At 35.3% G+C, this 15,163-nt stretch overlaps 1 protein-coding gene across 1 annotated transcript in view; it reads left to right on the plus strand.

Annotated features, from left to right (window-relative positions):
• The first annotated feature begins 874 nt into the window (after positions 1-874).
• The window catches only part of ROBO1 (roundabout guidance receptor 1), a 595,330-nt gene continuing 581,041 nt past the window's right edge, over positions 875-15,163 (plus strand). The window contains exon 1 of the mRNA XM_059872698.1: positions 875-977. Within this exon, the coding sequence (XP_059728681.1) occupies positions 890-977 (88 nt within the window). The 5' untranslated portion in view covers positions 875-889. The remainder of the gene's footprint in view (positions 978-15,163) is intronic.

Consider the following 15,163-nt stretch of genomic DNA (forward strand, 5'->3'; position numbering starts at 1 on the left):
CTTGGCTGGAGATTGGACTGGATGAACTTCAGGGGTCCCTTCCAAGCCCAACAATTCCATGACTTCTGGACAAGTCTATACTAAGCACTAATGTAGGTGAAGAGTAAACAAATGAGTAGGAGGAGCAGAGATGGCTTGTAAGCACCAGCAGAGCTGTGAATGTTTTTTAATTTAAGTTTTTAGATGTGGTGGTCAGAATGATGCATCTGAAAGTCATATTTTGATTAAAAAGATTTTTTTTTCTATTCAAAATATTGTCATAAGTCATAAGATTCTATTTTCCTGTCAATCAGATGAGTTTTCTGCCCTTAAGAACATAGAAACTCACCAGAAAATTGTCTTAACTGTTCAAGTTATTACTGGGTAAAATTATCCCTAATCCTCCTTTAGCAAAACATAATTTCATCAGAAGACTAAAGTGAAGTTTTAACCCCGCTTTCACAGTAAGTTGAACAGCCTTGACACTGATTCCAACTTATGCAAGGGTTTAAGTATTTCCAGCACTGAGATGGATTAAACATGTACTTAATTATCCTGCTGAAGTGAGCAATTTCTTTAATAACTTAACCAAACAACATGCAGCACTTAAAAGCACATATGTGCGCTATGGGGATCCCTTTAAGACTTCTGGTTTGGGGTTGTCTGCTCTGCAAGCATAGCTAATATTCTGGTTGTGGTTTTCAACTGCCCAACTCTTAGATAATTTAACATTGTTTTAATAACTAAAGCTGTATTGAAACCAGCGTTCTTCATAGAGTTACTCTGGACAAAAATATTTATTAGTACCTCAATTTGTCATTAATTCTTCTGTTCTTATTTCCATGGTGTATTTCAGGTGACCTTTACTGTTAGTGCTGCTGAGCTGGTGTAATGCAAGGAGGGACACATCATGAAATGGAAACATTATCCTTTTCTGGCTGTAGTAGCTGTATTCAGCCTTTCCAGATGCCATCAGTTACTGGGCCAGCTCATTCCAGGTAGGTACCTTTTATTTAAGGATAAATGTTCGTGGGTTTTTTGCTGTCCATGTGAGTAAGTGCATGAATATACCTAAAGTTGTCTCTGGGTATAAAATGTGTGTATGTGTGGAGTTAAGAAAGTTGGGAGCCTATCTACATGCATAGCACACAGAATTTGGCAATTTAATTGTATTGTCTGTGCTGCAATGTTTGGGTTTTTTTGACTGCAAAAGAAAATATAGAAAAAGAGTGGCATGAAAATATGAGAAGGTTAAGGTGCTATTAAAGCATTCCTTTGATTAGCACAGTTGGTGGGGGGAAGATATAAAGTGCAGAAACAGACTTGAATATCAAAGAGAATTGGGAATCTATAGAGAACCTTCCTGAAGAAAAGCAAAATAGCAGCTGGGGAATGCTGAAATGCAATGTTTCCATGAGGCCCAGAGATCGGGGATTGTCCTGGTGCTTGCATATGGTAATTCTTACCAGTTCAGAGAGGACTAGTGTGTATAAAAATAGCAAGATACTGTACAAATTTATAAAGAAGGTGGTGGTGAAATAGGGAACCTGTATCACTTTAGCAAATAGTAAATTTATGTTCTAGTAATACAAAGGAAACAAAATGTTGTATTGGGTTTTTGTTTAAGAATAAATATCTAAAAGCAGCTTCCAAGTAATTCTGAATAATTTTCAATATTTGTCAAGAAAAATCTAAACAAACTTTGATCAGTTCTGCTAATGATGTACAACCTTTCAGGAAAATACAACTATATAGAAAAAAAAAAAGTGACATGCTGGGTTTTACTGGTTGCTTTTTCTTCTTCCAATCTGAATAATATTTTAGAAGACTTTACTGGCTTAATTTCTAATTTGAATACATTGTTAATACATAATTTTGGGGCTATGCAATTCTGTTCCTTATATCTTTGAGCAACTAGCTCAAATACAGACTTCTGAATGTAAAGAGAAAGGAAAAATATTTCCTCAGGGATTTGCTTTTTGGCCTGTATTATATGGTGGTTCACGAAAAATAAGGAAATAAATTATTGGCTTTTTTTCCCTGGTTTTGTTGGTTTCAAATGCAGAAAGATTCCAGAATAAAGGAAGATGTAAGTTAAAATTATCATTTTAAAAGTTTGACCTCGGACTTCAAACATAATCTCAAAGCAATTTACCTGTCACAAAGACATCTCCTGCTCGTTTTAAAAGGAATGCCTGCAGATCCAAATGTATTTGCTTGATAGCTACCTCCATCCGCTTGCATTGGTTTCAATTTAGTCATAGTTTCATAGTCTTTACTAGAAAGACTGTTTTCATTGCATTACTTTTTCCATCAAATTAGTTTCAGAATAAAATCACAGGTGGCATTTTGATTTTTGCCCCTGCTTTGTAATTTTCATCACAGACCTCAGACTTGAACCAAGAGATTACTGTACTTGGCCAGACATCAGCATGCTGAGCCTTGCTGGCAGGGTGCCAGGAGTGTGATTATCACAAAAGATCAAATAAAGCAGGATTATTTTTTTTTCCTTTAAGCAGTTCATCCCATTCATTTTGCTCTTTTCATGTCTATTCCTTACAAAGGCATGTCTCTTTTAATTTTTTTTTCAATGTACAGAAAGAGAGAGAACTGTGAAAAATCTCAAACTATTTCCTATATTTAATGAAAGAAAATTAAATAATGGTTCTTTAGAATTCTGTTGCAGCCATAAAAAAAAAATTAAAAAAATCAATAGAGCAATAGGTAATAGTTTTCCTGAGGATTGCTAAAAGCACTAAGCAGCTGAAATGTCTGTTATCATAGTACTACTACTAAATTGTGATATTTTATTACAATTAAAACCATGATCTTAAAATAACAAATTGCATGGAATTATTTTTAGATCATGTTTTTAGAAACCTTAAAAAAATTAAATGTTATGGTTTCAAAACACAAAATTCTGTCTTATCTAAAAATTGAAAATATTCCAGCCTTACTGATGATGTAGCTTTCCATATGAAATGAAATTTATCAGAAATGTGTTAGAGCTTACCCTCAGATCTGGAATACTCAGCTTCAGTAAAATGTGATGAATTTTAATAGTGGCCTTATAACTTTGAAGCATTTGTTGTAGTTTTTGTTGAACCTTTTCATATATTCTTGTTGAGTCTCACTCTTTTGCATATGGAGTCCACAGGGAAGCACTGTCTCCCCTCTTTATTAAAATCATGGCTGAGCCTTTCATCTCATGTCATTACATCTTACCTCTAATTCACATAAAAAATACACTCACAATTCCACTATGGCTGTCTCCTGAGGCATAAAGTATCTCTGCCTTGGCACATCTTTATTTAATCAGGGATTGAACATTATCTGGGAAAGATGTGATTTTTTTTTTTTCCTTGCCAGTTGCTCTGCATATTTTAAAGCTGGAAAACTTGATAGCTGATTTTAAAGTGCACTGATCTAAGAAAACGTGGCATTAACTAATGCCATATTATATTTAGATGCATATGTTGAGCTCTGTGTTTTCAGTTAAGTCTTTAAAGTGTTTTAAAGTTACCAGTTACTAGATTGTCAAAAAAGCCAAAAAACAAGAAAACAAAACTGTACATGACTTACAGCAAAATATGTTAATAATTTAAACTAGTTTTTGTTTTTTTGACATCAATAACTGCAAACTTAGAAATTTTTGGACTGCTAATGGAGACAAGAGGAGAATTGCTGCTGAATTTGGCTGAGCATGGAACCTGGTTCTTTAAGAGTGACTGTTCTGGAAAGTCTCTCCGTCTGAACTGGAGCAGATGACACTTGCATTGTTTGTTGACAATCCTTGAGCTTCACAGAGATACCTGCACAAAGAAAGCCTGTAAAAACATGACAAATTTGTCAGCAATGCTGAAAACCAAACAAAAAATTTTGAATGCTTCGGATAGATTATAATATATTTTTGCACCAGAATTCTCTATAGGTCTTACAGAGAAGAAGATAAGGAAAGTACCTCTTTTGAACCCAGATTTTTTAGAAACTTTTGAGAGGAGCTTCTGGATCTCTATGGTTTATAATTACTGTTCATTGTTTCTCCAGAAAATAAGCTTTCTTTAAGAAATGCAGATGTATAACATAGATATATAAAATATACATAATGAAATATAAATTTGAGAAATTATTCATGGGTGTAAGTGTAAAAAAAACCATAAAATAAACAACTCTCTTTGGCAGCCACAGAAGCTTACTGAGGAGGATCAGTTCAGGATTTGGCTTTTCCTGGGGCAGAAAGTAATATTTAAATTTCCTTTTCCTTAATACTTCCTGGCTTATTACTGAAACTCTACAGGAAATAAATTCACTCTCCTACCTTATTTGTCTGTTTGCAACAGGAAACAGTTGATCATAAAGAAACTCCCATAAATTCAGATTGATTAGTATAGCATTTTAGAGGCAATTAAAAAGAGGCAATTGTTTGGGAATTTGAATACTCTTTCATTAGAGCTTTGTCAAGTCAATCATGATTCAGTAACATAAGTAACATAACTAAATTGTTTGGTGTCAATTTTTTCTTTTTAAATCACTGTTAACTTTTTAGTACTCAAAATTTTGTCATCTGGGTAGAGAGCACAAGATTTGTATTTTTGACCTGGAAGATTAGTGAACTTGTTCTCAGAATACGATACTTAGGATTTATATGTCTGATTGATTGATACATTTTACACAAGAAATTATTCCAATTTATCTGCAAGCTGTGAAGGTGTATTGAATAAAAGTTTTCTAGCACTGGAAGATCTTAATTTGCTGCTTTATGAAGAAAACGAGGGTCTGGTAACGAGCATTCAGGCATTTTTCTGTGCCTTTGAGTGCCTGAATGGATTTTCAGTCAAATATTCAAAATAAATGTGTTCATGACTGAACAAGGCACTGAATAGATCAGATGAAGAATTGAGCAAGTTTTGTGGTTATACAGGTCTTTTCTGAGAATAATGTCTAAAAAAGGGAATGTTCAGCCAAACTCAACCAACCCATGATGTGTTTTGGCATAGGCTGAGAGTCAAAGAGAATTAAATTTCGTCTAAGCCTCTGATCATGAAGATGCAAAGGAAGAGTGAAGCCTCATTGAGCTAAGAAAATTAGGTGATCTTGGCACTTCTTGAAGAGAGTGGTGGATATGAATTTAAATTCCTTCAGTTAGGAGGTACTTCAGGATAGTTTTCACCTTTTCTGAGCAAGTGATCCAACAGCAAAGCTCACAGTAAAAAAACAATGGCAGGGCTTCTTGGTTTCTTGTTATAAATTTATAGTATTTGAAAGTCAAGTGATGTTGGTAACTGTTGCAAGATGAGCCAGTAAGCCTTACAAAGCTTGATTTTTAGGTCACAGGGAAAATAAAGAAAGGACAGAAGCGAAAACAATCCAAACAAAAACTGTACCTGAGAAGGTGCAGCTTTATCTGAGCTATAAATCTCAGAGTAATGTTGACTCCGAAGATGGAAGGATACAATTTAAGAGACTCAGAATTTTAAAAATAAGTCCTCAAATTCCATGCAATTTCTATTTCTGTCCTTGAATCTGAGCTCAAGTGAAGATAACATTTATCTCTATTTTTATTTAATACATATATGTAGATATGAGTAGCTCATGTGGGAGCACTCATGGGATCAGGGAAGTCATTAGGTTGGAAGGCACATGGAAATCATTTAGTCTGCACTGGATGCACTCTTTCTTTTCTTTTCCTTCCGTGTGCACTCATGAAACAAGAACAGGAAGGAGTCCATTGCCCCTTGCCCTGCTGGCTGTGCTCTCACTGAAGCATCCCACTATGTTGGTAGCCTTCCCTAGGTCAAGAGCACAATGCCAGCTCAAATCCAGCTCACCAACCAGGCTCCCAGATTCATCTTGATGTGCTCTTTACTTCCTATCACATAACTTCTACTGCGGAGAGGATAATCAAGGAGGGGCTGTTTTGTTGACAGATTGGAGTGGAAAGAAATACTGTGTTTTGGTTCACATTCTCTGGTAATTTTGTTTTCACAGGTTTTATGAAGTGTCACTCTTGGCCATAAATTACATTTTTGTGATCCTAATTTAATATAACAGTGACAAATGCATCTGTAAGTGATGTGTAGCCAGGGTGATGATTTAATGTATTGCTTCCACTTGTAAGTGCCACCAAGTTTGTAGGTTGTGGAAGTCAAGGTCACGTTAAGGGAGAATAGAAAGACAGTTTAGGCCTTGCTGGGGTCAAGGAACATATAGAAAGATGTGCTTCTATCATGCACATCCATTTAACTTGAAACAGACGGAATACTGTTGCCAGTTCCGAACTGGAAAGGTAAACCAAAACCCAGATCAAACACCCCCTCACATTTTGGCTAGAGCCTCCAAAGGAAGGGTTTTTATTTAGGCTGAGTAAATAAAAAGAGAGTTAAGAAATTAAGAAAAACTGGAATCTCTGCTGTGGTAAAGACCATGTTTGCATTCACATCTACCTCTTGCTTCTCTCTTATCCTTGTAAAATGCATAAGCCATACTTAAATCTCTTGCAGAAAAAAAGACCTAGCACCTGAGATCATCTCATTTCACCACTGCTTTTTTTGTGTGCATGTGCATATGCCTTTGTAAATATGCATAATGCCATGCAATTATCAGTTAGCAACTCTTAAGACTGAAAAGCCATCTTGCCTCATGGAACATTCAGTTTTCTTTGAAGTGCAGAGCAGTATGTCATCCTTCCTTGTAGAATATTTTTAAAATTTCCTAATATTGGTGGACTAATGCTAGATCCCATTATGTTGTGATCCAATATATTTGTTATCAAGAAATATTATGATGTTTCCATGGTATGACATTACCATGCATAATTTCCATTATGGCTATACAAATGAGATTTACTTAATAACACAAGAGATAATAATTTCTTGTTATCAGGAAATGAAAAGCATGTAGTATATCTTGTATAATATTTTCAGTTAATGTACCTACATAACAATCATGTAATTTCTTTAGTCATCCATGCCTGCTGATAAAGTAAAAGGAAATAGCTATTTTTTAATTAATTTAGAGTATTCTGACCAAATTTTATATACTCTGACTTAATTATATGCTAGCTAATTTTTGCAGTTTTGTCATTTATCTATCTTTTTCAAAGTACTCAGATGGACTGTTTTTGTGTGGCCTTAGGTTTTCCCTGTTGCATAGAGGGTTTAGTTTTATCTTTTTAAATTGTTTTGGGCTTTTTGTGATTATTTATTTTCTGAGTCTTCTTGCTGCTGGAGAGGATGACAAAGGTTTCTAATTCCTATTAGGAGGTGAAATGTTGTGCCTGCAAAGAGGACATATATTAAAAAGGGGGGGGAAAGAATCCCAGCACGTGCCTTGCCTTCCAGAGATTTTCACTGTGTACACTGAGGTCTTAATAAATAAAAAGATTGCCAGCTGTACTTCAATTCACAGCTTCTTTATTAGCCTTTAAAAAGAAATAAATAAAGCATGACGCTTTATTTAATTGTCTGAATAGATGGAGACAAATCAAGAGGCACAGTCAGCTGCAAGACACTTAATGAAGAAATCCCTATTTTTAATCTAGCTGTAGAAGACACAACTCTTGTGCTTTGATGATGTGGCCTTTGTGATGAACCTGGCTGGAAAACCACATGTGCTGCACCATCTTCCTAATTAAGTCATCAAAATGCACTGGAGCAACCGGAGTGACTTGCGTAGACCAGGAGAAGTAATTTTAGTTCCTCTATTGCTTGGTTAATAGAAAGTGGCACTGTTCTAGATTATGACTGATAGAGGTGAGATGCTACAGCTGCTGTCATTGTGCCTGTAGGTAGGTGCCTTTATAAGCTGTTTCTGTGTGTATAAGAAGGAGTTTGTTTTGTCTTTTTCTCTTAATTTTCAAGGATGTAATTTCAGAGGCATTTCATCCTTTTTATTTTTTTCCTTGAGAAGCTGATGCCTGTCATTTGCCTCAAAATATATTGATATTCTACTTGTTTTGGATGCTCTGACACAGCATTCACCAAAACTGATCTCAAAATCAGGATTTGGGAAGGCTGCCCACCAAATAAAATTTTAAGATAAATGAGAAGAAAAAATTTTAATCACAATCATGGGGATATAAAAAAGTTTGAGTAAATATAATGAGGACGTAATCAGTTTTTCTGTAGGGACTTAGCTGGCCAAAGCTGAAGATTTTGTAAATGTGTAGACCAGAATCTGAAGTTTTTATTAGTAAATTTTTTGGTAAATACTCATTCTGTGTACCATGAATAGTTTTGCTTGAAGCTCTTAGCCTCTTGGAGACAAAAATATGGCAGTTGTGAAAATGGTATAATCAGTTTTTGCATACCCTTATAATGCATATTTATATGCATCATAAACTTAGGTTGCAAAGCTTTCCTAGTTAGGTCTTTGACTCTCCCAATTTGATAACAGGGTTACTCAGCAGGCATTTGCACACTAGAATTTAAGAATGATCCATTTGCTTAAGTTCTTCTGCAAAGATTGTGTTTCATATGGTTAATGGAGAAACTGGCATAAATGCTCTGTCTGTGTTTGGAGATGATATAAATAGAATTTTCCCAACAAGTTGTTCTACCCATCTTAAAATTAACAAGAATGAATGTTTCTTTACATAATTTTTCAATTAGCCTGAGAATAATTTTCAGTTAGAAAAGTAGAGCACAAAATGACATAGTCTCTCTTGACTCTAATATTTATTTAGATGATCAATCTGTTAATGCTTCAAAGCAATTTCATGTCTTTAACATCAATTATAAAACTAATTTCAGTCATATCAGTAAAAGAATGAAACAATTTACAAGGGTGTTTTTGCTTATGACTACTCAAGGGGTTACAGTAGGCATATCTGCACTTGCTAATTTATTTTCAGTGCAGTGGAGTGTCTAGAGATGCTTTATTCAGTATTTTAATAAGTGTCGAACATATTTGCAGAATTCCTGCCCTGACAAAGGGTGATTTATATGCACCTGTATCTGCATATGCAGAGAAAATATCCTTTTGTCAGTCTGCCACCTTATTTTTGCATAAATGAAACAGGAAATTACTCCCTTTTGACTAATCTGAATTTTAAATTGAAGTGATGTTGGTGAAAGAAACAAGTCTGATTTTAAGCTTATTTCTCATCTTAACTGTTGAGTTAGATTGACAATAAATTTATTCTAAGTGTTTATACTGTGATGTTATTATCAGTACAGCATTGTGCAACTAACTACTGCTGCATCTTCTGTATTCCAACCATTTTTAATGCATTTTATAAATGTTCATGAAAATCCATTACTTTTCTCTAAAAGTAAAGGTTGAATAATTGCCACATATTATTTCTGACCCAGGAGAAAACTTGTATATGGCCATATTCAGAGGAGTCAATACATTATATTTGATAAATTTAGCAGTGTTAGGCTGTAGGTGCTGGGTGTTTCAGTGACTTTCTATTTTTAATACAAATTAAACATATTTCCTACATTAATTATTGTATACAAATGGTTAAAATTACATGACAAATATCCTGTGTATTAGAATATTATTGTATAAGTTCTGTGTAATAGCTGCTACTAAGCCAGCCAGTCCCCTTTCCTCTGCTGCATGAAAACAAAGACACACCTATCCTTTACAAACGTGTTTTGCTCAAGGCCTTGTTACAGGCTACCACAAAGATAAAAGAACCCTGAAAAGTTCTGGGGAGCACATCTGGTTAGCCATTTGCTGTTAAGTTCCCATGTTTAGATATTGCTTTAATTACATTTTGGGTGGGTTTTTAATTTGTGTTTGGTTTTGTGGGTTTTTTTGTTTTGTTTTGCTTTTTTTTGTTGGTTTGTTTGGTTTTTTTTTTTTTTAATTGTCTCCCCAGTATTACCCTAAAGGTAAAATTTAATTATTTTATTTAGAACTTGGTTTTTAAATCAGATCATAAATGACTGAGCTTTTAAGCCTACTTCATTTTGACACACATGTGACCACCAAGGTCACACTTCTAATATATGAAAATAAAAAGGCAGTTTATGGTAAGCAACAAAAGGATGCTTGTGGGCTTTTTTTTTCTTCTTTTCTCTGTCTTTGCAAAATGGATCAGCAGTGCCCTTCAGGTTTACATTCACATGCAGTAGTCACAGTAAGATTAACCAATTTCCAGTTCTCTTTACGTCCATCTGGCACTTCCAAATAGAGATGAACATGTAAACATTTTGTTCATGTGTAATAGTGCTTCAGAAAATATGCTTTGTTATATATTCTCCAAGAATCATTAAAGGTCATGGCACTGACCTAGCACAGAGCAGATCACTTGTGCTTTTTGAAGAGATCTAATATGGGAGTGTGTTGTCTTTGAGAGTATGTTACTTAAAATGTCTGGTACAGGTTAACTTTTGAAATTTGATGCACGCTTAGACCTCTTTGCTTGTTTGACCTGTAACACATAAGGAAGCATCATGTTTTTGAAGGATGTGGTGCCCATGACCACTTCTGTTCATGTGTTTCCATCATCTCTTTTTGCCACCTCTCTTAAGCACATTTTTGCTCATGAAGAATGGGAGCTGATTCCCTGGATTTTATCTGCCTCTGAAATCAGGAAGTCTAGGCATTGTGCTGATTCAGAATTGGAGTTTAAACGTGTTAGAATTCTAGCCTTCAATTTTTAGTTTTGTTTTCAATTAACAGTCCAAAATGGCTGTGATTTGCTTTCCTGCAGATGTCATGTTTACTTCAGCCACCTTGCACAAGGAAGGTAATATCTGTTTTTAAATTTCAGCTCTTTGGTGGCCTGTTTCTGAATTAACACTCATGGAGGGCTTCTGGTTTTAAGTTGAAGCCATTGCAGTAGTAAAAGCTTGTTAGGCAATAACTTTGTTTTAGGACTTGGGATGAAGAAGGTAATTTGGGTTGGCCTCATAAATTAATCCTGGCAATCTGACATACAGATCACAACTGCTGTGTGAATTTAATTAAAAACTTTCAAAATATACAGACAGTTCAGCATTTGAACTGAAGTGCATGGAACAGCTGGAAGAGGACAATGATTACTGCCTACCTGGTTTATTTTCCATCCCTTTAAGCATTTTTTAAAAATTGAAATTTCTCTGTCCTTGAAAGTGCTCGCTACATGGAGAGGTCAAAATGTTAACTTAGGTTCAGCTCTTTACAGCATTCAGACAGCTTTTCCAAATTGAGCTCCCTGCTGTCATGGCTATATTACTTCTGGGACCTGAGTGAACTTATTTAAAGCTAGCCTGGCACCTTGACTATACATTACAGTCTCTGTTCTTTCACTGTCTGCTGTCTTTATTTCTTCGTGCTGCATTTCTTGCAGAGCTCTGGTGTTTTGCCCTATTGTAGACATTTTAGAAGTTATAACAGAGCCTGTAAATGAAATTGGCTTCTGATTCCTGATTTTTTTTCCCTCCCTATAAATATTCTATTATTAAGGGATTTTGTCTCCCATGCCTTTTGAAAAGCTGTGCAGAGGGGTTTTTAAATGGTTTAAGTTGTGTGTGCTTTAGCAGGAAAGTCTGCATCCTCTAGTATTTCAAAGAAACAGTACAGTAAAAGAAAGGATGGTGTGAGCTCAGTAGTAGCTTAGGAAGGTATTCAGTCAGTGGCAAGTCTGACTTTGAGCTCCAGTTCAAAATATTTAACCTTTCTGTTAGTACAGAAATTCCAATCAACTTGTGTTGCAGTCGCCTCGTAAGAAATAACTAAAATCCCTTGATAAGAGCTTGCAGAGGAGTCTTTTGGGCTAATTCAGGAAGACTGACAAATCTAGAAATAAAACAAGTAGTCTACCTTCTTTTTTGGGGGGGAAAAAAAAAGAGACTAAAAGAACATATGCTGTATATGGCTACAGTAACAATATGTTTGAAATTCATAAAAGCACATTTTCCCCATATTTTTTGTACCTGAAGGAAGATCTCGAGTAAAACTGCTCCATTCTGGACAGTTGTGTAAAATCCTTATGCTGACAGTTAATGACAAACATTCATGTAGGTAACTAAGCATAAGCAATGTTTTAGTACTACACTAACAAAGTAAAAAATTCCTCTAAAGGGCCACAGGACACTGACAGTCACCATTAAAACTTATGCATTAATTCAATTCTGCAAAAATGAGCAATTAAGTGGTCTGAGTCACCTTCAGTTAAAGCCTTTGTCTTGCCTCCTATTTTAGTGGCTCCATTCAGCCTCAGAGAGGTACATTCTGTTTCATTTCCCAGCTGTAAAAGACTGGTTTGCTACATTTTCACTGCAGGATTCCTTATTTCATACCTTTTGTATATTTCCTTACGTTTGCTTTCTCACATTTACCTGCAGAAATATTTATTTTTATTTTTTAGACCATTTATGTCACTAAAATATGCAGGAGCAGTATGATATTTTTATCAAGTACAAATATATTTTAATTTATCTTTTTCCTGTTCAGTTCCAACCATACAGTAAAGTTCTCTATCACTTGGAAAGTTTATTTCAGTCTTCATTAGTGATAAAGTAATGGACTTCACCATATTGATTGCTCCACTAATTAGGAGCTATCATTTGACTGGCTTAATCATTTAGCTCATTTAGGAGCTATCATTTGACTGGCTTAATCATTTGGTTTACATGTTTCCATGTAAACCAAATTCATGTTTATTTAATCTAGGAGAAGTGGCTCAGGATTGTTTGTTTTTTGTGGCTTTTAATTTGTTTGTTTGTTTGTTTTCCAAAAAAAGGTCAGGTAAAAGAACTCTTTAATAAATCCTTAAATCTTTGGAGCAAGAACTTAAAACTGGCCATGGGGCTTGCTAGATGTCCTCTTGTCACTTCTTAGAAAATTTACTTTAAATGTACTCCAGTTGTATATGCCCAGGAATTCTCATGTACATCAGCTGTTTTCTTTGATATATTGGTGAAATTTGAAAAAAAAGGCTTTTTGTTTTTAGATTAGAAAGATGATAAAATTTTGTCAAACCTATGAGCATTGCTGCTGAAGAATAGGAGTTGGACTCTACTAAAGTGATCAGGAAGATTACCCAATCTTTTTTGTTCTTAAGCTGATGTCAAATAAGGAAGGAGCTGGATGGAAGAGCCAGTCTGTTGAAATGAATGTGGAAAAGTCAGAGGATGGTTGTATTAAAGGATTAGAAAAACAGAATATGCTGTGTTAGCTGAGTACATCTGTGCTCAAAGCCTGTTTCATATCATTATCCTGTTTAGCATGATACGAGTTAACATTTCATGCTATCAGCTCTGTGTCCATACTACCAAAACTCCTGTTGCAGACATGTTACTGTGCACTTTGATATTTTGTGTGTGATTTAGCTTATCTGATAGTAATGTATAACTGTAAAATTTGAATTTTGCTGCTCTTTCACTTTCTTTTATTCTACTTCCTTTACTAGTCCTCTGATCTCTTCACCAATTTTTTTGGCTGTAACAGGAAAAGAGAATTTGAAGGGATGAGACATTCACATGAGAATTGGGCTAAGTAGGGAAGTTTGCAGACAGAGTGCAGCAGAAATGAGTCACCACTGAAAGGATTTCAGAGGGTATTTCATAAAGAGCTAGGAATATCTTGTTGGGAGAATGTAAGAGGGGTGAAGGCTGTGCTTTGTTGGATTTATGGCTTATGGAACAGTACACTTTTCAACAATATCCCACCTATATTTGTGTGCACAGTGCTCCTGAACTGCAGTCAGGGTAATATAAAAAAGAACTGTTGATTTTACCATGCCTGTCCTGTTTCTTGTGCAGCCACAGAGAATTGGAGCCCATCCATGCATCTGCCACAGGTTTCCCAAGTGCTGCTGCACAAAATTGCCAAACAAATTGCCAACTCACAGACATCAATAATCCACAACTCATTTCATGACTTATCTAATTTGACTCCATGAACACATTTTCCAGCAGGTCTGAGCATTTGTATATTGTATGTAGTTACAATTACATATAATCACATTTTTCACCACAAAATAAGCTTGTTAAGGTGGAATGTATTGAAATCGTTTTTAAAAATGAGACCTTCCTTGTCTTAGTTTATCTGTGCAGTATTGGTGGAAACTCTTGGCGTTGTGGGTAGTAGTTCCCTATACTTTCAATTTTTGTGTAAGGGAAGAAATAATATTTTACATGGGGAAAATTTATCTAGTTCACAGACTTTGAGAGTATAGTTTACTGTGGCAGTGGTAAAATAATATAATAGAAAATCCTCATATATTTTTATAATTTTTGCATATTTATTAATATATTTTACAAATTTTAGGAGTAAAAACCAATAGAGGTTTACCAATAATTAAGCTTTAGTACTGCTGTATGCAGAACTCTGAATACCACTGCTCAAAAACAGTGGCCTAACAGCACTGTAACTTTTATCTGCAAATTTAACAGATGTTCAAGTATTTGCAAAAAAAAAAAAAAAAAAAAAAAAAAAAAATTTTTTTTTGAGCAACATCTTAACCAAGAAATCTCACTGTGTTTTGTAGTACAGTGCAAGTTTGCAATAAACTGTTTGGATCCCTCAAATATGCAGATTTTCCATCTCTGTGCTGACACTTGATGATCCTCATCAATCTAACCAGCATCACTGACAGGTATATCTAAAGATGTAGATGCTTGCATCTGAACTGATCCCTGAGGCTCTGCATAATTTATACCAAATAAAGTGAGGTAGTTAAGAGTAGAGCTGAGGCATTCTAGGTGCACTGTTGGGGGTTGCCCTCTCTAGTTGTCTGTTTTCTCCCTCACCTAAGCTAAAGACTATGGGTTTACCTTTGGTCAGATAAATCCCATCCTCAGAGTCCATTTATTCTCTTCTGACAGCTGGGCTGCCTCTAGACTAAACAGTGGATATGCTCTTGTGTATCTTGCACCTATTTGCCCTATAATTATCCAAATGAAGGCTCAAGGCCAAGTGTTATGTGGCTGTGCTGTAGTCTGCATGGTCCTGTTTTCTTTCCAGGAAAACCAAAGTGTAGGAACAAGGTCCTTGTTGCCAGCCTGAAGCTGGGTTAGTCTGAGGATGTACTATTAGACCTACTTAATTTTGATGTAGCATGGAAGTCTTCAGATTTTAAATGTGAGACCTGTTTCAATGTCAATCGGATAAGAGAGCTGAAGATGATTTTTCTAGCCTATTCTGGCAGAAGCTCCAAATTGTGCAGAAGGCTTGTAGCACTAGAGCAGAGAGTGGAAATATTAGGGATCACTAGCATTTCCCAAGGTAAGCAAGGCTGCAAGAA

This window comes from Haemorhous mexicanus, chromosome 2, assembly GCF_027477595.1.
Source record: "Haemorhous mexicanus isolate bHaeMex1 chromosome 2, bHaeMex1.pri, whole genome shotgun sequence".
Taxonomy (NCBI): domain Eukaryota; kingdom Metazoa; phylum Chordata; class Aves; order Passeriformes; family Fringillidae; genus Haemorhous; species Haemorhous mexicanus.